Here is a 25459-nt window from a genome sequence, read left to right on the forward strand (position 1 = left end):
ATTGTAGATACAAATGAAACAAACGAAGACGCCGCCGACAAACAAATGAATCCAATAATTTGAGCCCATTGTTCTCGTTTCGTTTCGCGCGGAATATCTTTTTGATTTCTCGTTTTCTCGCTAATTGCTAAATTTCAGCCTTCGTTGCCGTTTGTTGTTTTGCGAATTGGAAATTCATTTGTTTTTAATGTTGGTTGTAATTTATTGTATTCTTTTGCCTGAGTGTTGCTTGGGACTTTTTACTTGTCCACAAACTCTCAGTCTGTTCATTTTTACCTATTTATTGACTTGGGTACAAAATCATGTTAGGAAATGGCATTTTTTATATATTATATAGGACTGTTTTTACCCTTTTAAAAGTACCACGATGAATTTATAGCCAATCATGAAAATTAACTTTTTTATTATATCCGTAAAGTGTTTTCCTAAATGATCAATAACTAAAGCAACAATATAAAATTAATCGAAACAGTTCTTTGAAATGAAATTCCCTTTTAAGTTTATAATTATAATACTTAATGAACTAATTTACTTGCTGAGAGGTTGTTTGTGAAATTATTTGTATAAATTATTAATTAAGATTGATAGTTGTATTCATAATTGGTATGTTGTTAATTAACGTTATTAATTTTCTTTTGTTAGAATAATAATTTGAGCTTGCAACATAACTTTGTATACATTTTAATGTTATACAAATTTATTCACTGTTTATAAGTATACATACAAGATTTATTTTAAATCTATATTTATTCTAAGAAACATATATCACGTCTAAATAATTGAATCGATAGCTAGAAAAAAATGAACAAAAAGAAACTAACTCAATATCACTACAAAGTAAAAAGTAATTCAAATATAAATCGCTAAGGTAGCCCTTCCACACATAGTAACAACCCTTTATTCACGACAATTCGCGGATAAAATTCATCGGCTTCATCGGCAATTTAAATATCAGTTTTCTTACTTTTAAAACCAAAACCTGAGTCATCTATATCACTTTCTTTTCCATTGTCACTTCCATCGGGATGAGTTTTGGCTTTTTTATCCCGTGATCCACTTCCGCCTTCGATTTGGCTCCGCGCTTTAAGAATAACGATGCTATTATCATCAATCTTAATTCCGCTCCCCTCGTCACTGCAAATGATCAGACTATGATATATCGCTTCAACTTCGCAGTTACTATCTGCATACTTTATTACTATCACCGCAATTCTGAGTTCAAATGCAGTTCTCGTTTTAACACCCACGATTAACCTAATTTTTACGGCAAATTCGAGTTCAAAGATAGTGTTCTATGACGTACATTACAGTCACCAACTTTTGAGTATGACTGACATATTTTAATTAAAATGCTTTTTTGTATTTAATGTTTATCAAAATCTTTGTGTTTATTTATGAATGGCTATAAGAATAGCTATCGTAATGATTTATAATGTCGTAGCCGTTCGCGTGTATATTTTTTTAGATGTTGTAGGTAATTTAACTCCAAATCTACAATTACAGGGAGAGAGTCCTTTTCAAAGTTGGGTGTCAAAGCATCTACGTATACAACTCCAACCAATTTTCACTGTATCACAGTGAGTTTCATGACTGAATATGCTCTGTACTATCTACTGCTGCTATTGTACACGGGTCGTTAAAGACGGATCTGGGCTGAGCGGTAATGGATGTCACGTCAGTGGATGGGGCGTGAAATGGGGGGTAAGGAATGCGGGGGAACGTCGAGTCGAATTTGTCAGTTTTGTCGCTTTCGAAGCTAATGTATTCGCGAAGTTCTGTAACACCGAGTTGGGGTCTCGGAGGAAAAACGGGAGCTAATGGAAACAAGTTGGTGCGATGGATGGCCGGGTTCAAGGTGACAGGGGTTGAGGGGTTGAAGACGAGTTTTCGTGATTATTTCGACCGACTCTAATAGAAGAGCGCGATGGCTTGCTTAATGGATTGATATTTGCACCTACATTCCTAGCTAAACTCATGTACTATTCCTCCTGGTATGTACTGGTACTGGTAATATGTATCAATTAATTGATTTTTAAAACTTTTAGGCACTTTTGATATTTTTTGTAAAAAAAGGAAGAAGAGCCGGCGTACCACATATTTACAGGTAAGTCGTTGATAAGGACATAGATATTATGTATGTATATCACAACCAGACCCTTTCCTTTCCCAGGCTAATTCTACCCTAATTATTGTAAGACAATAGACAGTATGAGCTACTAAACAAATACGACTCGTACTTGTAGTACGAGTCGTATTTGTTTAGTAGCTTTCACTTATTTCGTGATTAAATATATTCAAAAATAAATAGATATTAACAGTAACACGATGTAATACCCCACTTGGGATAACCTAAATTATTAAGAACAATGAAGAGTAATGAGTGAGGGAATGTTAGTCCGTCGATTTTGTAAAAGGAATATAATCGCAAAGCAAAAGCCCATTGCCCAAAAGTGGTATTTTAATGCCTTTATAACCTTTAATTGGATTTCCCGCCGCGCGCCCGCTCGCAACCACGCGTTGATTGTTCCGAAAACTCGTATGAATACTAATAACGGCTGCCCGTTTGTTTCGCGTTTTGTATTCCTCGTCTCGCTTCTAATTTAATGGCGGGATGAACGATTATCTCATAACGCTGTTGTTAAACTCTTTGTATTATGCTCTGTCCCAAAAAATATTGCTCGAACAAAATATTGAAGCAAAGCCAATTCTGCTCTTTTTCGTGCTCAAGGCGTGCATATTGCATTCAATGAAAAGAGGGTCAATGTGTGGTTATACTACACTATGTTAAGCGCTTGGAATGGTTAAAATATCACTGAATGCCGTTAACTGGGCATTTTTAACACGCTTTTATTAGCTTGGGTTGTACGTTTGTATGTATGTATGTAGGTAACAGTAACGGAAACTTTGAGCCCGATTTCTATCCACTTTGAACGTTCAGTTTAATTCAAAATTTTGAAGAATTATCAAAAACCGATGACATACACGATTTTATTAATTTTGTACCATTGTCCTTATCAACATCTTCAGGATTAACGATTTTCGAGGCGAGATTTTTCAAGCACCTTCAGCAAAGTTCATCGCAAGTTTAGATTGCAAATAATTATTGCTTTTTAGTTTCAAAATGCGTAATTGTTATAGCGTGATTTTTAGTTTAGTAAATAATAATGTTATTTCCCTATAACTCAAATGTTCTGAAACACATCATATACACACAAGCGTGGTTTTTTAGTTTTTTGAACTATAATTTTATTATATAATATGGTAAGCACAACTTCACTTGTGTGAGTTACCTTGAATAGGTACTACGTTACGAGCTATCATGAAAGTAGCAAGTCGGATTTTTTTACATAAATAACATTTAAAGGTGGTAGAAACCTCTGTGGTTCGACTATGACGGACCACCCCCACACCTATTTCTGCCCTATAACAGCAGTGATACGCGTTGCTGTTTTATGATGTGAAGGGTTTCCGAGGCATTCTTTATAAGTCTTCGGAGGTAGCGGCGTATCATTTGCAAACTTTAGTTGTAACAACCGATTATTCAATATAATCATGCAGTTGCCAATAATTATTTTCAATACTATTACTCATATTATAAACTATATCACTAATTTGAATTATTCAGAACAAAAATATTTACTTAGTAAACGCATTGACAGCGCTCGCTAAACAATTACTTACTAAAACAATTAGTTTGTTTTAACAATGAGCAATATTAAAAGCGGGCTAGTTAAAATAACTCCACTATATTTTAGCCATATCAAAACAAATGCGAAATTCAATTTGAATTATTATTATGGCGCGTATCCATTAAACCATTATCATTGCAGATTACTAGCTTGTAACGGTATTTTTTTCCATGAATATCTCTATTTTCTATAACTTAAATATTAGATTATACTAGACGTTTAGAGCTTTGCTGAAAAATATTTACCAACACGAATACTTATTTCGCGAATAAAAGTCGAATCGACATCCCTTTTTAGAATTTCTTATAACGCAATGTGTAAAATTAGAATTCTAACTTGGGGAATTCCTCACACACATCTCAACTCACCACAACTTCAAATTGGAGCTTTATCAGTTTATCACCAACATTGTCTACTTTTAAAGACCACATACTAATACGAATTGATACATTTCTGGCTCACCAGCTATCACTACTTTTTGATCAGAAGATATTCATTCACAATAAAGGCATCCACTATACATTAGACGAAACTAAACTAAACATGGCAATAGAAAGTCAAGTCTTTAGAAGTAATAATTAGTGAGTAGAAGAGCCAAAGTTAATACCAGCGGAACACGAGAGCGTTCCCATTTTTTAAACTAATTAGTGGAACTTTTAGAAGCAATTATAAGCGAGATCGTCGTTCGCCTGGGAACTTTAATTAATAAGGTTCATTGTTATACTGGGCTAATTACTCATTATACCCTTTCTCGGTCCTGACAAATTGACAGAGCTGTGATATTGAAATGAATTTTGACCTTGTATATTTATAGTTTGGTTTTAAATTTAGAAATAGTTCAATGTATACCAATCGAGAAAGTTAGGACCCATTTGGAGGGTCAGCAGTTGGGTGAATTATCGCTAGTAGCTTAGGATTCACGAATCAAAAATCTCTAGTGTAAGTATAGACCAAAAATATCCTGCCTCATCTTATATGTAATAAATTCTCGGGTCCCAATGTTAGTTACCGTACTGCTCCGAAACGGCTTTATCGATTTTCACCAAATTTTATACGCATATTAAGTAGGTTTGAGAATCGGCTACTATCTATTTTTCATACCCCTTAGTGATAAGGGTTGTTCACCCTTAACATTTTTTTTATTTATATGGCAACACAACGTTTGCGGGCTCAGTTAGTAATATTATAATATCTTGACTACGCCGGTTTTGTCGCGTAATATTTTTTATTCGCTACAGTTCAAATTAGTCAATTTTAACATTGGTTAAGATTAATTATTACTAACATGCTAAAGTTAATATATAATACGATTATATGATCTTACATAGCTACATGTGTGATTAGTTGGATCGGCCCACTCATCAAATCGCTAAGGAAGTTAGGCCCGAGTGGCCCTACTGTTCAAGAAGACAGATAATGCGATTAGATCCACAAGTCGGCGTTCAAGGGTGTGTTTTCTGAACATTGAATCACTGTTTACGGAAGAACTACATTTTTTTGGAACGTTGGCATTAAAGAGTACCGTGTGCAGAGGCATCTAGAGAATATCTGTGATCCTATAATTTTGGTTTGATGTTTCTATACAAGAAAGTTGAAAAATTGAGATGATTCTATTTTTAAGGTTTCCTTCTAAGTCACAGAAGTAACTAAATTCTTTGAATCTGGCTGAATTATTTTATTTAAGTTAGATAAATCTCTTTAAATGACATCAAACAAAAATGAAACACTAAACCTATGTCTCACTTAATTAATATTTGTTTATCGAAATTGAAGGCTTAAAAGCTATACAAGCTTAACCCTTAGGGGTATCAAAGGATCTTTGATCGGTTGCAGAGACCACTCAAATCAGATAGCTTGTATAGCTTGTTAGTACGGAATCTCGAAATAGGTCAGCGTAGTATAACTACAATCTGCTATGGCTGCTAAAGAATGCTTTTATTCAGGATCAGCTTTAAAATGAGTCAAGTGTCAACAGTACTTCACGTTATACAAGTGAAGCGGAAAATAGGATTACATCCATTGATAAGAGTTCGTGAGTGTTGTTTGGATTGAGTGGAGTATTTCACTATTCTAATCCACATGAAATATATAACCTAGCTATTCAAACTACCGATTTCAAAAGTATTAATTGGTTTAAAAAAAACCTAATTCGATTTGACAAACTATGCCTATATTTAACACCTGTGGGTCACTGTGGGGCTACATAATTGCAATACAAAAGTATAAATCATTATGGGTCTGGAGCAGCAAAAGACCATACAGTCCATCTGATTATAAGTGGCTAGTCCATGGACATCATTAATCAATCCTAGATGAGATTAGATTTGATTTTGTGGTCCAGTCATATCCATTGACGCAGTAGCTACTACAATGAGGTAGGATGTACATTGTACACTCATTTGCTCATTAAATGTCATAAAAAAGATCGTACCCTAACAATTACGGAAAAAGTAGGTTTGTATTATTCTAAATTGTACATGTGTTTGTTACACAAAATCGTAACCGAGTAGGTATATAACGTGTAGGGCAACTATCTGACGGAAGCCCCAGGGGAACTCTCCGCGTAGACCATACCCATCGGAATAGACCCGACAGTTAACTCCACTCGTGATAACTACCTTACACATAGGCTTACTATAAATATATTTAACGGATTCAAATTTACTAAGACCTTTCATGTAGTACGTCTACATGTTCATGTCTTCATGTAACTTTAAGCGGACCAACTATTATAATAATTAAATTTGTCCATTTCGTAAACAATGAATTCATTTATAGTAGAAATTATCTACCAGATAGATTTTATATATCTGGTATAACATGGTATAACATATACATATAAACATAAGTAGAAAAATAAATAAGTTAAATATAAACATAAATCATTTTAAAATACATTGAATACCCGGAATCTCAATAGGATAGACCGGAATTAGCCGATAAAATAGGCACTGATAATTTGCATTAATTATATTGTTTTACTTTAATTCATTTATTACATGCGTAATTCAATTACCTAAAGGGAAATAGACCTTACATTCAGATATATCTACTGTGTTTAACTACAGCTTCTGCTAAACTATCGATCAACCCAAACTATAGTGTACCAGTACCTACAATCTAATACTAATCCTGTATATACTCGGATATACCCGAAGGATTAGAGCAGACAGTTAACTGTCTGTGATTTCTGGCTCTTAGCATTTGGCACAGGTGAACGGGTGGACGGGCATAATTGTTGAAGGATATTGTCAGAACACAATTGTATAGCGCTGTTTACGCATGTCTAGCTAGATTGAAATTTACATTTTGACCAAATTCGATTTATTTACGTAATAATGTAATGCTAACAAACAGTGCCACTTGAAAGGAATGTCTTTTTATATGTTACTTTAATAAGTAATACCCGTCCACAAAAATAATTGCACTTTCAAAAGTACGAAACAGAAAAGTAATATGTTTGTATTCGCTTATTGTCTTTATATTCGCCATGATTTGTTATGAGTTAAAGAGTTAAAGAATTAAAATTGTCAACCGACAATTTCAATAGACAAACAGATAGAACGACAAATGGATTAATTATCTTAACATTGTTCCTTCTGCGCCGATCCTAAAGATAATGATACTAAAGATAAATGCGTATTTCCTTCGCAACAATAATACAAAAATCGATTTGGCGAAAGCCTGACTTTATCGCAACACCTAAAACATTATTGCCTTTTAGTCCTCAAAGAGGGTCATCGAATACCAGACAAAAACACGGACGGCTTTTGCCGGTTTTTTGGCAATACTCGTAAATCTATTGCTATTTGACAACAAGAATTGGAACTCTCTAAGGTTATTGTAGGCAATAATTTTGTGATGTCAATACTTAAGAGGTAATTTATTAGGAATAATAATGTTATTAGCGACTTTAATAATAAACAAAACCAACAAATAATCAAACACAAAATTACTGTTTTAATGTGATAAGTAATCACTGATTCCGTTGATAACTGTAATCAACTCTGAAAAGGATTGGAGACCTGAGCTCAGTTTCAGATGGCTTGCTACTCCCGAGTGCTAAGTTGTAATACTTTGTTTGTCTTTTCCTGACGACCCTCAAACCAACTCACTCAATAGCATTTGGTGTCTTCGAAGTGAAACACGAAGGATTCAATATTGAATAAATTAAGCTACATATGTAAAAAGCATACAACATAAATATCTAAATGAATGTTTATCCGTACAAATAAAGATCTGTAAATCAAACCCTTGTAGTGCGACCTGTGGATCTAATCGTATTAACCGACTGTAGTGCGTGCCTCTTGAGCTGAACCCACTTTGATTCCACCTCAAAGAATACCCCTTGCTAACTCCAATTGGCGAGTAATTGGAAAATTCTTGCTCCTTAACAAGATAATCGGTCATGATAATCTAGGTATGACAATAAGTAAAAACTTGCATGCAAAAAATATTTTAATAATTGAAATGGTATTAAAATAATTATTACTCAAATATACATTAACTTGAAAACCAAACCACACAGTGCACAGTAATGATAGGTATTTCTCAATAAATACATAATCATCTACGGTTATTTTTATTTATACCTAATTACAACTTCAGATTACTTGAAATTTTATTTAAATGAAATACCATGAATTAAAAAAAACTTATTTTAACTTAATTCAATTCCTGGGTGTAACTACTTATGTGACCTGTAATTATCAAGTTAATTACAACTAGATATATTAAACCAATCACCATTGTCAGTATTGTGAACAAATGACAAAATTAATGACATAAAGCCACTCTAGCCGGTCGCCATCAAAGTGGGTCGCTAATCTTCAAAGACTGTGCCCTCTAATTGAACTGTTCGCTGGTCCGGTAATTGGAACGTATGCTGGACGAACGGTAATTATTGGGACGCTCCGTTCCTTGTCGTTTGAAAAAAGACGGTTCCCAGCAAAAAGTCAGCGCTAATCCTATTGGTTCGAGTAATGTCCTTGCGATCCTTGCCAATTATTTCGAAAGGTTTTGTTAGTTTTTGCTGATTCAAAGTTTTAACTAATTCATTAATGAAAAATAACACTTTATGACAACTTTGAGATTGAAGAAATAGAGGAGTTTTCTAAATACGTAATTTTATCTGAACTTTTAAGTTTTATTCTATTGTATTTAACAATATTTGTTGAGAGTTTGTCTTTTGTTTCAGATTGTCTTCATCTTCAGCTGTACAGGGACCCAAAAGACCGCTACAAAAAAGGACAGACGAAAGCATCTCTCTCACTTCAACATTTTCTGGGATTCGAATCTGGATTCACACTGGATAAGGAATCAAACACCATAGCCATAATATGCCAGGACGTGATCGTAGTACTTGCTTTCGAGACTCGTGAGAGGTTGATCGCCTGGCAGGTCAAAGTAGGGGGGCAGCTTGGATCATCCAAGGAATTTCTAGTAATGATTGGTGGAGGTGGGTCTCGGAAGCTGCCAGCTGGGCCCGCGAGACTACATATCCAAGGACGAAGATTTGCGTTGACAAGTGGTGTACCGCCACGTCTCCTTGGATTGTGGGAGTTAGCGCATTTAAGGTAAGTATTAATTAAGTATGTTTATAGATTTAGAAAGGACTACGTTATTTTGACTTGTCATATTTGAGATGAAGCTTGATCCGTGATATTTTTGGGAAGGTTTAGAAAGTCTACCAGTAATAAATTTAATCAACATGGTGAACTTTACACACATTACTCTTAATTTAAAGAGGGTACTCATGGACACTTTTTCGTATTCTTCTTAAAGTAAAAATTAAACTTATTTTTTTATAAAAGACTTGTTTACATTCCGAATGTCATATAAAAATAAGCTCGTATATTATTTCCTGTATTAGTTCACGCCATTGATCACGATTTAGGTTTATCTAAACCTTATTACAAGCATTTTTCCTGTTCCAAACAACGTCAAAACAACGTTCCATCACAAAGCTAGAAAATAAAAACTAGACAGGTAATAAAAGTGAGTTACTGATCGCAGTTCACAACTGCACTCAGTTGAATAATAAAACGCAAACATTTCACGGTCCGTCCATAAACGTGGCATCTGTCGGGTTTATGTAGTTCGTCTGCACGCCAGCGTGAGTTAATGGCGGCTGCTTCCGGTGAGGCAGCCATTTTGTCGGCTCCACCATTTTGTTGGCGACGCCATCTTGGACGAGTTAGCCTCCCAGTGTTGCCAACTCCAGCCGCAAACGGAAATACGAAATATTTTTGAGTTACGACTCCTTGAGTTTATGCGAATGCTCAATGTTCCGTGACCGTAACTAACCCGTTAAGATTTGAACTTTCTAACTCGTATTTTACATTTGAGAATACCAATAGTTGGCACTCCTTTTGAACAATTCTCAATTTTTTAAACATTGGCAATGTATAAAAAGATTTCGTAGACTTTAGGAACTACCTTCCTTCTACATAATTAATTAATGCAATAATATTTTGGAACATGAAATGGACAATGCATTTTACAAATATTTCTTAAATACTGCTAAATATTATATAAGTGGCACAATGCAACACATAAAACAATTTACAAACTAAACGGCAATTGCTTCCGCGTTTCGCTGCAAATTAGAAAGGAAGCAACGCTATACGAGTTAGCCGCAAATTTAGAACACTGCTTTGCAATTGTACAATTTCAGATAAAACTAAACTACGACCAAGTTATGCACGAGTAAATGCAATGCACTTTGTTACAGTATGAAACGAATATAGTTGCGGTCCCATGTCCTTAAACCATAGCATAATGTGAAACGTGCAACGTTGTTCATTTCCTTACTTTATTGATATAAGCTTTTATAAAAAGTAAGGTGTGTAATAGAGCTTAAGGTACTTAAAATTAATAAACCATAATTTACACAGGCGTTACGGAGTGGTGGAAGGACGATTCTGCTTTGAAGGAGGGTCCCATTGCGGTAAGGGAGAGGGACTACATTTGCTAATAACTGATCAAGCCCAAGATATCACAGATGCCTTTGATCAAGCGGCTCACGGGAATCTTTCATTACAACGACCGACTTCTTCACGGGCTGGTACCGGTAAATTTCCCCTATTAATTATCGAAATTACATTAATTTTGTTGTCTTGTAAACATTCATATTAAGTATATTTCTTATCTAAATAGGTGCCGAACGAGGCAGTAAGTTGCGTGCTAACACGCGACTCTCCGATCAAAACACAGTTGATCAGTCAATTCCAGACACGGCAAGTGCTTTGTACGAGGAGAATTATTTTGGTGAAGATTGTGGTGAAACTTCACCTTATTGGCCATCTGACGAGAGACGAGGATTCGAGGAGCACGATTACAGACATGATCCAGAAATATGTCCAAAGGCTCCATGGAGTGGCGCCGATCATGTTACACTTGAGCGGTGTAACAATTGTCTAACCAAACTGGGCGCAATGTCTCGTTCGTCAACAGTTGCTTTAACACCCGGCACTCACTTTAATCCTGCCTGGACAATGGAGGCAGTTCCTGAAAGTAGTTCTGACAATTCATCGAATAGTACAGAATATTTAACACCAAGGACAATTAGAAAGAATGCTGAAACTTGCCAATGTAAAGATTGTCCACCACAAAGACCTCCTAAGCCGTTACATTTTGATCAGATGAAACCACCTGCTCCATTACCTTCAAAAGTATGCCCCTGTGTAAATGATAATTATCCCACGAAGAATCCTAAAGTGGGTCCTTACGAAAATTATGACATACCCAAAGTCGCACATGCTGAAGTAAGTATTTTGTATGTTAACAATAAGTCTTAAGAGCTGTATTTGTACATCATAAGAATTAATTAACTAAATTTTATTTCAGGTCGACAACGCAGAATATTATGATACACCTAAAAGGATAAAACAAGCGTTAGCAGAAGACTTATTCCAAGTTAACAAAAATTCAGCCCCCGGTTCGTTGGTGTTAACAAAAAAGTGTGGATGCATATTAAAATTTGGATCAAAGAAGAAGCCACTTATAGTAGAATGCGAAGAAAACTTACAACATGTAGAATGTCCATGCCAAAAAGTAACAAATTGGGCTAACACTTTGATAAGCCTTCCATACTGCAAAAAGAGTCCTAGTGGAGAAAAAATAAATACCGAAGTAGTAAATACGGATAGGTCAGATGGTATGGCTCTATATGCTACTGTAGATATGTCACGAAAAACCAACAGACAGAGCGCCGTTGCCGAACAAGACAAAGAAATTGGCGTCGGTCAAGAGACTGATTTCACAAACTATCAGAACGTTGAACCTAAGGAGGGAAAAGATTTCGAAGGTCCATACGCGAATTATGAAAATCTTGAATTCGCCTTATCTTTAGAATTTTATGAAAATGCTAAAGATCTGCTTAAGAAAGCTGGTGTAACACAAAGTGAACTAGATGCATTGAGTGCAAATATTGACCTTGCAGTTAATTCCTTGCCCAGGAAACCTAAACTTTGTACGAAATGTGTTCATTGTCAAAATCCAGCTCATAATCAACAGGATATTAAGAGAAATAGAAGTGATGAATATTTACTTATGGAACCCTCACGCGAGGCCAAGTGCGAAATGGCAAACCGAGCATTAGGATCTAATCCTGGATACACACCTATGTCTCCGAAGCCAAATTGGTCACAGAGCTTGAAACATCCTATGCAAAAACTTTATCGAGCAGACATTGAAAAATCTTTAAGCATACCCACATTGAATGGTAGTGGAAATCGTACGCAGTCATTTGATGAAACACCTGTAAACAACAACAGAGATTCGATGCAGAAGCGATCTAGCTCTGTAGATTCCGCGAGACTCCTAGAAGATTTGAAGGAATTTGATAGTAGTATTGGAAGTCATGCAACTTCTTCTTCTTTGGAAACATTACGGAACTTAGCGCTGGAGAGTAGACTAGCGTCACCTCCATGCGAAAGAGAATGTTATGATTGTTGTAAATCATCGGCGTCTGAGAATAAAACATCTGAAGAAAGTTCTTCTAAAGAAGTACCTCACTTAAGAAACAAGCACATGGATAATGCTCAAATTAAGAGATCTTCGAGTGTACCCTGTAAGTCAGGTGGAAATAGAGATTCTTCGAGTTCAAACGATTCTGGCGTGTCAAGTTGCTCATTAAAACATGGGCCCGGAGAGTTCCAAGAGTTTGAAATGCCTTTGACTTCTGGACAATCGAGGTATCAGTATATGTTACAGAGAAGGATGAGAGGAAATTTATCTGGATGTTTACATTCATCTTTACCAAGGAAATCAAAATCATCAGATCCACTACGAGATATGTCGATGCAGATACACCGAACAAATGTTCCTGCGAAATCTTCCTCAGCTGAAGCAGAAGTGCCGGTTTTGCCTCCAAAGCAATTCAAAGGTATACCTAGTATTAATTATGAAGTACTTTAAATTCTTAATTGATTAGCACTATACGTGTTAATAATTGTTTATTTTTATTTTTAGGTGTTTTAGATACACACAGCACTTCAAGTGGGACATCGGATATGTCAGACTACATTGAAACACTTTCTTTGACTTCTTCGCATTCATCTTCTGACACTCCTACTGGCGTAAGGTATATAGAAACAAATGAATATTTCCTAAGTAGACCGTTTGTTGATGTTTTTATAATATAGGAGTAGCAGACGAGCATGCAGTTCACCTGATGGCAAGTGACTACTGCCGGCCATGGACCTGTAATCAACCCCAGATAAGATTCGATTCCTACCCGAGGTCGGCTACAAATGTGCCGCTACCTCTGAGGACGAAGCTGTAACGCCTCGGAAAAGTCTCTCTTACTACACCGTAGTGGTATGGTAGGAATGGTTTTTAAGAGTGGACTGCTTCTTACATTTTACTTTGGAAGTTAAATATCAATATTCAAAAAACACGAGACGTACAGAGTTGGTTGTAACAGGTTACTATTCTTTTCGGTATTATTTATGCGATTAACTAAATTATATTTATTATTTCAGGATAAGTCGACAACCAACCAACACATTGCGGCCACGTTCCGGTAAGGAGTATCATAATCTGGATCCCATTATCACATCTATGTACAAAAATGGGAAGGAACTGGCGAATTATACCAATATACCCTAATTTAAATTTAAAACAAATGTACTTATTACTCTCAAAAAAGGAAAACAAGTCGAAATTAAAATGTTTGTGTGGTTGTGTAATTAATTAACATTAATAATGGAATCGTTTTGTATTTGCAATGATGACTATTATTAAGATAGACCAAAATTTGCTGATTGTGAAAATGATTAAATTGAATGAGAATGAAATGATTTGATTGAAACGAAAAAAAATACCTGCAAGATGTCATAGACTTATCGATTAGACTTGGATTTTATTAGGTGCGTTGAATTATTTCATTATTTATTAAAAGGAAACACGATTTTGTTCTAATGATAAAATTGCCAAGTGTAATAGAGTCAAATGATGAAAAAAAGTTTTATATGCTATTCAACGACGGTGCCACTACAGCATTTAATTTTTATACTGAATACAGTATAATGAGTTCATTTACTGATAGAGACTAGCCCGTTTTGATATATTTACGTTTACTGTGCATAAGACTGAATTTTCTACCCTTTTTTGTCCTGTAGTATCCATCATCCTTTAACATATTCTAGTCATCTCTAGATTATTACCATCCGATATCGAATTATGCTTATTATCATACCTATAATTTATATTAGTCTTATTGTTTTGTATAAATGCCACATTATCTTATCTATTATTTGGAGATATTCCCCTTTTGTTTAAGACAAGTATATGTATAATAAAACTGTATGTAAAACTAATGTATAAGAAGCATTAAATATACTATTTTGATGGAATTGAAACACCTAAAAAGGATTAATAAAAAAATCATGAAAATAACATTCGTGTTTAAAATTAGATCGTTTTTCAAACATTATTTATAGTTACAATTTCATCAGAAACAGTTTCGAAATATACCATGATAAATGGAAAATAAGTAATGCAGTGTAAAGTTGTAAAAAGGTTTGAGTAAAGTTAAACAACGATTTCTTAACAACTGTAGAGGGTAGTTTGTAAAGAGCGCATTTTGTACGAATATTACACATGTTTACATCCTTGTAAAGATCGTCCTTTAGATTTGTATACTAACAGCAATAAGCACTTCATTAGTTGTTGATAAAAATCTGGAGAATTAGTCGCTATAACTGAAATAATTAAAGTGTACTGCATGCACAAAAGAAACATTCGCTTAAAACAATATGGAATTGGTGACTGCGATCTATGTTCTAATGACTTTATCAATATTTTCTGTAATTAACAAAGTTGTAACTCTATTAGAATGTGCTAATTTGTAAACTGTTCTTACTAGCTTTTATTCTACCTTTAATATACACGTAGGCAAAATTGAGTTAACGCTTAATGAAGACCCTTATGCGTAGGACGTGATAAAATAAAAACGAAAATCTTCGTAAAAAAACGGTAACCTCTAATTCATAAGCTTATTTACGTTGTTTATTCGTTTTCACCAAATAACTAACAAAAACAGTTACAAAAACGTTATTACCCATAAAACTCGCCTAGCAAGACACTGGAACAAAATATTTGGTCCGATTTGGATAGCATCCAAGAGGATTTCCTTCTAAAGATAAAGGTGACAAGAACATGAATACATTACGCCAAAAACGCTCGAATATTAGATTCAGTATTAAGGGTCATTAAGTTTATCGTATACCATAAACGGATATGAAGGAACGTTGCCAACGAGGTTAGGGCCGTATATCGGCTTAAGGAGTAGTAAAGATTATGCTAATTTCTCACATCGCTCCATTGACTACGTTTACTTGCGTTGTTGATCAAAATTGGTTCCTTTTGGATTCTTTATTAATATGATCAAATTCATATTTGATTTCATATGCATGACGTGCCTCTGTATTACGATGAATGTCAGAAATGTTTTTTTTCACCGTGAATATTATTTTTTTAACGACAGGTTTTTTTGCTACGCATATGAATTATGAATGCAAACTTTCTGTATATTTTTTATGGAATTCGAATCGTAATTGTATTCAATAGTATTAACTATAAGCCAGTTTTATATCGTTTCAAATAAAATATTTGATGTGAATTTACATAACTCAAGCTCTGTTGTGAAGTTGCTGTCACTAATTTCAGCATTACCAATGATTTTATTATCTCCAGATCTTCTATCAACAGCAATACTATAATTTTTAGTGATGTTAAATTCCTATAAGTCATAGTTATCCTTGTAACTTGTTTCGTTTTACTATTTATTAACCTATTTATCTTGTACTATTCCTATTATAATTATATTATTTATGTTGTTTACTTAGTATAAGGCGTGGGACACACCAGTGCAATAAGTAATGCTACGACTCTGTGTCTGTGTGAATATGATTCGAAGTAGTGGAACATTTGTACGTCTTATTATACCTACATATCTGTAGTTATTTCGCTAGAGTATTCCCACCCGATACCAACTATCAAGTTACCTATATACCTGCATATACATATTGAATAAACATATAATTATTTGTATAATGCCTTTTATTTTAGTACTGATAATTCTCTCTATTAAACCTTACCTTACCTTACCTTTCTGCTGAGTCAAATATTCACGAAGATTTTTTTTATAATATTGAAGTAGCAAACATTTAGGATGTCCACACGGTTGTAAGTGGCTACTGATGCCAATGGATTTCTATAATCATCTTTAGATAATATTAGAGACCTACCTGTGATAGATCATAGATGCATTGGTACTCCTGTGGACTAAGTTGAAAGTATTTCTACTTTGCCATACCGTTCAAACCAAAACACAGCAGCGCCTACCAAGGCTGTTAAGTAGAAATAGCTGCGGCGATTGTGCCTCCGAAATCAAAATATTCTATTAGTTTTGAAAGTTGTGTGTAGTGTTTTAAAACGTATATAATCTACTTTCAACAAACTTGGCCATTCTAGTAGCTATGTTTGAAAAGCAAATTGTTATCAAAGAATATCCATACTAACGGGACAGCGTTAAGATACTCATACATACATACATACACACATACGATCCTCGTAATAGTTATCTTGCACACGTAAGATGGGAGGCGGTCAATAAATCGTTCTTATGCAGCATCCTGCATATGTTATGGCACTGTTCTGAGGGTGAGTTGTGCGACAGATAAGATTGTATGTATGGGCATATGTGGTATTATTCCTGTATGCGATATTATTTTGCCAAATTATTAAATTGTAGAATACAGTAAGTATTTTTTTAACATATATAAATGACCTAACTCGAATACATTATTTATATATTAGTGTTAGGCAAAACACTGTCAAATTAGCTGGTTCTTGCTCAAAAAACTGTAGTTGAAAATATAATTATGATTCTTTAGTAATTATACTTCTTATGATGTGTTAAGGAAAAGTTACGAAAGAAAAATCAACAAATCCGACATATAAAAAATATGTTTTTTAAGATATGCAAATACACAACATATCATTGTATATTTATTTTTGCCCAGTACCTGGACACAAGCACTTTGAACTATAATAAAATATATCCTAGTTATAAGAAGTAACATGGTGGAAACTGAAGACGCGCTACACAACGGTGGTAATGCATGGTGGCGTCCAGAATGCCAGTCGAGTGGGTGAAAGTGAAAAAAATATTTTATTAGAGTATTTACTATAAAATAATATAAAAATATCCAAAATATGACATAATTCCACGACAGAAAGCCGCGTGGAAAGTTAATAAATAACAAACATACGATCCACTTGTATTTTGATATAAATTGTTTGGAATTACTCTTGTATAGTCCGAATATATTCATTGTGATGTTTTTCATACTAAACCAGTGTCTATTTGCAAATAAATTGTTTATATTTCATTTCCATAAAGAAAAGCGGAGCATTTTCATAATCCAAAGCGCAATTTTAGGTTTTTGTTTTACCAGAAACTAATAACGAAGAGCGAGCAAATGCTAACGTGTAAGTATCTAAACGGCAGCTCTCACAATGACGCTTTTTCTTAGCGAACGAAACGTCTTACGAAGAAGAAGTTGTTTGGTTAATGACGTTCAGAAAGAGTTCCGTAAAAATAAAACTTTGAATAAAATATTTCATCTTTACATTGTATGTTTTTTATACACATTATTTGATTAGCGTGAATCATCTCGAATTTAATTGTTTATAACTACGAAGTTATTGGTGTTATAAAGCTTTTGATTCTCCGGCATATAATTAAATGTAAAAAGTAAAAACCATACTTCTTACTACGGAACGGAGACGAGATACACGTTTTTAAGAAAATCGTCTACCCGTTGCTAGTATAACAAGTGAATAACTAGAGCTAAATAATCGGAGCGTTTAGTGTCTATAATCTTTATTCTCGGAGCCGCTCGAGTAGATTCGGGTGTGAGCCGTAAAACGAGCAAATAGAATTATCTAACTTTACCATAAAGTTATCGCAATAAAAAGGCCAAGATGCTTACGAATGCAAAAGATCGAAAATTGTCTTTACGATTTTGGCCACGTTGAGACAATTTCAAACGGTGTTTTGTTTAGGCCAATTGTAGGTAAGTATTTTTGGCAGTACGGTAGTGATAGCCTAGTGGATAAGAAACGCGGCCTCTCGATCGAGGGGTCCGAGGTTCAAATCCCAGGCACGCACCTCTGATTATCAAATTTATGTGCGTATTAGAAATTAATTATCACTTGCTTAAACGGTGAAGGAAAACATCGTGAGGAAACCTGCATACCTGAGAGATTTATAAAAAAATATCTTAAAGGTATGTGAAGTCTACCAATACGCACTTGGCCAGCGCGGTGGACTATGGCCTAATCCTTCTCATTCTGAGAGGAGACCGGTGCCCAGCAGTGGGACAGTAATGGGTTGATGATGATGATTTTTGGCAGTTCGTTTATATCTCATTATTTAAAAGCAAAGCGGTTAGGTAGCTACTGCCGCCAATTCGTCAGTGCCTATTCATTGTGCTTTACCTACTGACAGCAATTTTAACAATACATATAAATTGAAAATTAGAGGTGCCCGCCTGAGATTCGAACCACGTACCCCCCGATTGAGAGGCCGAGTTTCTAACCATTGGGTTATCACTGGTATCGTGTAAACACACGCGCGTCAGTAATGCTCCCTCACATATTTTACTGACATTTATGGATATTACATGAGTATATACCGAGACATTGAGTTACATGATTACATGATGAGTTACATGATTGAGTGACATGAGTATAAACCGGGACATTGTCTCAACCGAAATAAATAATATTCACACAGTTAAAAAACAGGTCAAAAAGTCCTACAAGTCAACTTCACTGGACGCAGGGTCAAAAGCTCACGTTTAGTGGGACAGTCGGACGCCTCGACCTATAAATCCTGCGCTTATTTTAACGGCTCCAGAATTTTTCATAACAATTCCACAAAATTTGCATACTGGCCCGGGAGTCGAATATCTCGTCAAACGGTATTGTATTGTCGAATGCGGTGGCACTACCGCTACACTTATTTCTTTACAATAGCAGTGTTAAGAGCTACTAGTTTGGCAACCTTAGTATATTCCAAGCATCTCCCTGCCCTAAGTTCCTCTCTTACTACATTTACCATGAGGCGTTTCAACGTGGTATTTTTGAATATTAATAAAATTGTGATAGATCTCAGGAAGGAATTAGGTAGGAATCTGGGGTTCCTTATAGATGCTTATGGGCGTCAGGAATACATGACGTCAGGAATGTGAAATGACATAGTGGTGAGCAGTTGCATGCATGATATCTTAAAAGAAACATTTAATACTGATCGTTCAAATTGATTTAAGTACGATGTGTCGAAGTTATGAAAAATTGACTATCGCTAATTGCGTAAAGAACCCATCTCATGGGAATCTACACTTGGATAAGGCGAAAAGTAAATTTTATCCATAAGACTCCTTGTCCACAACATTACCATCACAATTCTTTTCCGCCTTTGTTACAGAGCGGGAGTATACAAAACGATAATTGTTCTAGTTTAAACCGCCACGATTTATTTCGGTCGGAAGCGATGTAATGCGGCTTACACTCTATCCTCGCGCGGCATTCTGTCTCCTTGCCATTGTCGTCAGCCTATTAGTATCCTTGAATTGAACAAAGGATGGAAAACACTGTGAGAAATTGTTGTACTTCACACATATTTAAAATTATTGTGAAGAAATTACAGGCATGATAAAACTTGAGAGTTTCCGCCACCGGTGAAGCATTTGATAAAATTCAAAAACTCATGGTGATGACGGTTTAAGAAACACTTAAGAGTCTATATCAATTAGATGGTTTACATGCCAAAAATATATCTACCACTAATGCGAAGCGGACTATCTAACATTACTTCTAATATGGTATGATCTTCAGGGCAGGTCTAGGTTTACTTCGTCAACCCATTATTGTTCCACTGCTGGGGACGGGTCTCCTTCCAGAATGAGAAGGACTAGGCCATAGTCCACCGCGCTAGCCAAGTGCAAATTGGTAGACTTCACGTACCATTGAGATTTTTTTTATATAAATCTCTCAGTTATACAGGTTTCCTTACGATGTTTTTGTTTTTTAAGCAAGTGATAATTAATTTCTAATTCGCCCATAAATTTGAAAAATCTGAGGTGCGTGCCTGTGATTTGGACCTCAGACCCCGCTTTTGGTATTGCTAGGTTTACTTACCTAAGTAAAACTCCGTTGTATTTTAATTTTTATGTAGCCATTTGTACTCGTATTCTGTATATTCCGACACAAAGCAAAATATTTATGAATGATGTATGTATGAATGAACGAATAGGCACTGAGAACGAACGGATGATGTATACGGAGCTCAAGGAACAGGTGAATGAATGGCGCGGAAATTAAAATTTTTACGGCTCCCAGCGGTTGTGTTTAATTTGCGATTCCCGCTATTTGAGCATGTTTCGTAACACAAAAGAAATTTCAATATTTACGATAAATGAGGTGTAACTTAAATTTAACGTTCCCTTTGTGAGGATATGCGTAATTTTTGTAAATCCTGTGCAATTACGGCGGATAGTAATGAAACTTTTCGGTCTGAATGGGATTATTTACGTTAAAATTGTTTCAGAAATACTTATTATTATTAACTAAAATATAGTAATGAATTTTAATATTTAGTTTTTAATAATATTGACGCATGTGGATTACATTACGCTCGGATTACATTTTTTTCTAAAAGTAAAGTTAAATAAATTATGATTCTCTTAATCTTGAATCATCATCGCAATTTTGATTTTTGATAAATAAGTAAATCAAATTGTTAATAATTATCATTACGTTATTTAACATCAAACTCGACTGTGTTGATTGACCGTAGTTTTATGTATTTTTATACGTTCATGTATTTGTTTGAATAGCAGAGGCACTGTGTATTCTACTTTTAGTCAACAACAAAATTCCCAACTTTTCCCTTTACAGAGCTTTTCGTTTTAGGCTCCAACTAACAGTAGTAGGTATTTAGCAAAAAATGTTTACGATTTTTGTTGTAAACATTATCCAATTATTTCACTCGTATATCGTGTCATAGTTAGTCACGTTAAGTGTCTGTAAACCATTTAAATGGATTTTTTTCAGGATTTCAGGGACCTATCGTTATATTGTATTTTTGTATAAGAGAAGTAAATAACTCTATTTTAGCGAATTAGACATAACGTCATAAAGGTCTCCAGATCGATGCCAGATGCGTCACTAGCTTTCTATACTCTAGAAGACAAACTTGGGAGTAATCTTATATGAACCTATATCCGTTTTACCCTTCAAATCACTGCTGTAAGAAAAAAATGTAGCAAAAATGGATTGCAGTAGAAATAAAAATAACTCTAGGGTAAACCAGGCATACGTGCCCCAGTCGATAACGTGCCCCACTCGCAAAAGTTACGGATGCATTTTGAATTTGGTGGTAATATGACCCGAACAGGTCAGTAATACAAGTATGGCGGCTATGTAAACAACACCGTGCCAGTTATTATTTGTTTTAAGTGGGAAAAAGTTAATGAAAAGTAAGTATACTAGCCTGAATTTGTTTTGTACCTCTTATTACATTTGTGTCAAAGTATTTTCTTCATATTTTTTTCTGTTTTTAAAGTTTTTCCTAAAATAATCTCTTTGAACTTTTGTATGCCTACAATTACGTTCCGTTTTAGACAAAAAAAATAATAGATCTTAAGTGGGGCACATTAACCCGATAATTTGGCTAATGTGCCCTGATTAGTTTCGGGTAATGTGCCCCATTTGTGTATTCCTTTCATAACATTATTTTTAATTATTACTGATCAATTATTATATTTCAGGAAATGGGAAAGGAAAAGGCAGCAGATCCAAGAAAATGGACGGAAGAAAATATGATAAAAGCAATAGAAGATGTCAAAAGCAAGAAAATGGGAGTGAAAGTCAATTATTAATAATGATAATAATCTGCAGTCGCAGCAGAGTACTTCTACATCATTATTGAATCAGAATGAAAATAATTCCAAAGAAACACCAACCAAGACCTTGCAAGTAGTGAGTCCATTACCTGTAATACATCAAAAATTAAGTAAAAGAAAACAAAATGTTAAGGTTTTGATATCAGAAAGTAATTTAGCTACTCGAAAACTCTTTGAAGAAAAAAAGAAACAGCAAGAGAAAAACTTGACCACGGCACCATCAAAACGGTAGAAGAATATTTCAGAAGTAGCGTCATCGTCGGAAAGTGAAGAAGAGTTATAGCTCAGTGAACATAGTGAAGAATGTTCTGATGAAAACGATAACACTTGTGTAGAATGTCTCGAGTCTTACTACCATACGAAGAAGAAAACGGACTGGATTCAGTGTTTACAGTGTTCTGGTTGGTTCCATGAAGATTTCAATAAGTGTGGTGGCAAAAATAAGGGAAAAGGAAAAGGAAAAAAGACTAGGAAATGAGAGGCTTTAGGGGGGCACATATGACTGATGTATCCGTGAAATGTGCCCCACCATAGATTTTAAATAAATGTTGATCTTAGCTGCTTTAATTACATTTAAGAGGTTTTTTAATGTTTTTGTTATGCAAATTGATTCAGAGGTTAAGAATATTCACATTAATAAAGATTTTTAAAATGATACTGTTTATTATTTGAATTTTTCGAATGGTGGGGCACGATTGCCTGATTTACCCTACAAACTTTAACACATACCTATTCTAAAGTACCTACTTTAAGTACCGTTAAAATTGAGAACAGAATCCTCGATACGTAGTATGTCTATAACATAACCGTTCATGCCTTCATACATGACCTCAAATGCAAATCTCTATGATCCTTTGGCACTAACAGCAACAGTTTCTCAAGACTGTTCTGTTTGGTTTCCATAACCGGAGACCGGAGTTCGGAGATGGGGTCGCTTTGTCAAGTCACTGTTTGCTTGGAATTGATAGCGGGCTCCCGTGTAGCGTTGGTTGTGATCTTAGCTCGCCGTTATAACAGTAGTAGTCGATGACGGAGGTATGAAATACAGTGCATTTATTACCAATACATTTAATATGAACCTTTTATATAAATTACAAAAAAACATTGTAAGTTTATATTGCGGTTTCGGAAAGATACACACATGTATTGAAAGCATACTTTCAAAAATTTTCTGAACGCATCTCTAAAGCCGATATTTTTAATCGATCCATCAAATGTTTTACCTACTAAAGATACAACATTAGATAGATCAATTATTAATAACGGGCGTTTATCAGATAAAAATTGGATTCCGATCTCCGAAAGGAATTTACCGAAGTTACCATCCTGTAAATACTCATTTTGAACACATGACAAATATCAAAGTAGATATCAACTTTAAACTACTATTTTAAGACAGATTTGGATGTGTTACTGGCGATGTCACAACAAAAACCACACCAACCTTTCAATCATACTGAATTAAAAGTATTCAGTTATGTTTGAGAGAGCAAGGGCACTCATTCATTGATTAGAAAATTATGAGAAAGATTGGTAAGAAGATATCGAATCGAATTGATAAAGTGCTAATCAGTTCGGAAGCCGGGTTCGACTCCGCTCCGAGTAATGTTCCAGGTGGCTCTCCATTAACGCTATTAGTTCGGTTTCCACTGCGCGATAATTGGGGATAGTCCATCTTCGGTTCCTGTTTCAAGTAGTTTTGCAATTTATGAGTTAAGTTAATTTAATCAATTAATTTTAAAGATTAGCCCATTTGTTGTTTACAACTTACGATTGAAAATATAATAATATATAATAGGCTTTGTATATTAAAATTTTGCTGTAACTGCTCTTGACTACATGGATTGTAAGCCGAAGTAGATCTGGAGGCACGATAGTGACTCAGCCAAGTCGGGCATAAAAGTGGCACGGCACTACCACCCTTTCCTCGAATAAATAATTTTGTAGGAACACGGACGGACGTCAGCAACTCTAAATACATAAAATACAAATTCCAAAAAGATTTGGATAACAATACCTCCGCCACAAAACACGAAAACATTACTACACCCTTTTTGCTCTAGCATTGGCTGAGTTATAACCTTATAACTAACTGACTTGATAAGATTGAGACATGTTCACCAGTTTTTTTCGCATGATAAAGGTGGCATCTACACAAACTCTTAAACTACTCCACTATTGATGTAACGTAAATAATCACAGTTACTTCAGAAAGACCGAATTGTGTTTGTAAAGAAGCTTTAAGTCCGTTCCCGGTTAATGTTCCAGATGCCTCTCCATTAAGGCTATTAGTTTGATGCCCATTGCGATAATTGAGGGATAGTCCATTCACTTGATTCCAGTTAGAAGTAGTTTTGCGATTTATTGGCTGCTACTGTACGATATTGAGTTACATCGGAAGTTTGATTATGACGCTAACGGTCCGACGGTCAAAGTAAGTGCTGAATCAAATGATCCTTATTTGAGGACTTACTAGGAATAAGTCGAATGAAATGTAATAGTTACTATAAAACACAAATAATCAATTTTGTAATAAAAAGGCAAACAAATTAAAAACAAAATGATTTTCACAAGAATTTGTACTCGTAGTTTGTCAAAGGTGTATTTATTTTAAAAGAATCACCAAAGAAAATGAATTTGAAGTAAAATGAGAAAAAAAGATCTCAAAAATAAAAGCATGTCACTTATCTCGCAAAGCCTCAATTTAAAATTCTACGAGACTTTTAGTTACACTAATTCGAAGATTGAAAAGGTTGAGGTGCAGCTATTTTTCGCTAGAAATATCTAAACTTTTCCTAACTTTGTTAATCTCATCAGCAACTTTACTCAACTCATCTGTCATATTACAAAGAAAAAAACATTTACACAGAATTTATAACGAGAAGGTCGACTTTTTATGTTTTAGAAATTAAATAAATAATTATTTTATTCTCTTTTTAAATATTAATTTTTCCTAGACATTGGAAAACTATTTAACTGTGTGATCTACCTTAATTCCATTATATCAGATAATGATTTAATCATTCTAATTCAAAATGTCATAATTATTGATTCTTTACTTGTAACTTTATTTTATTATAAGATAGACTTATTAGCCAGGTTTGCTAGCTGATTAACGGATGCGCGTTATGCGCTTAACTATTTAGATTAAAATAAAATTCAACACCTTAAGTGCAGTGCGTTGAAAATCAATATTTTTATTCACAACATAAAAAAATGCCCTTTAATTCTCCAAACGCAAACATAACATATGCATTCAAAATCATAACAAGTCCAGGAAAGGGTGGA

The 25459-nt window shown here is 34.7% G+C and overlaps 1 protein-coding gene across 1 annotated transcript in view; it reads left to right on the forward strand.

Annotated features, from left to right (window-relative positions):
• The window catches only part of LOC140753788 (uncharacterized), a 411935-nt gene extending 395685 nt beyond the window's left edge, over positions 1 to 16250 (forward strand). Inside the window, exons 4-9 of the mRNA XM_073088571.1 lie at positions 8887 to 9265; positions 10586 to 10761; positions 10848 to 11455; positions 11538 to 13077; positions 13164 to 13275; positions 13676 to 16250. Coding sequence (XP_072944672.1) covers positions 8887 to 9265; positions 10586 to 10761; positions 10848 to 11455; positions 11538 to 13077; positions 13164 to 13275; positions 13676 to 13802 — 2942 coding nt within the window. The 3' untranslated portion in view covers positions 13803 to 16250. The remainder of the gene's footprint in view (positions 1 to 8886; positions 9266 to 10585; positions 10762 to 10847; positions 11456 to 11537; positions 13078 to 13163; positions 13276 to 13675) is intronic.
• The last annotated feature ends 9209 nt before the right edge of the window (positions 16251 to 25459 follow it).

This window comes from Epargyreus clarus, unplaced genomic scaffold, assembly GCF_041222505.1.
Source record: "Epargyreus clarus isolate Ecla_fem2 unplaced genomic scaffold, WU_Ecla_fem_2.2 ptg000027l, whole genome shotgun sequence".
Classification (NCBI taxonomy): Eukaryota; Metazoa; Arthropoda; class Insecta; order Lepidoptera; family Hesperiidae; genus Epargyreus; species Epargyreus clarus.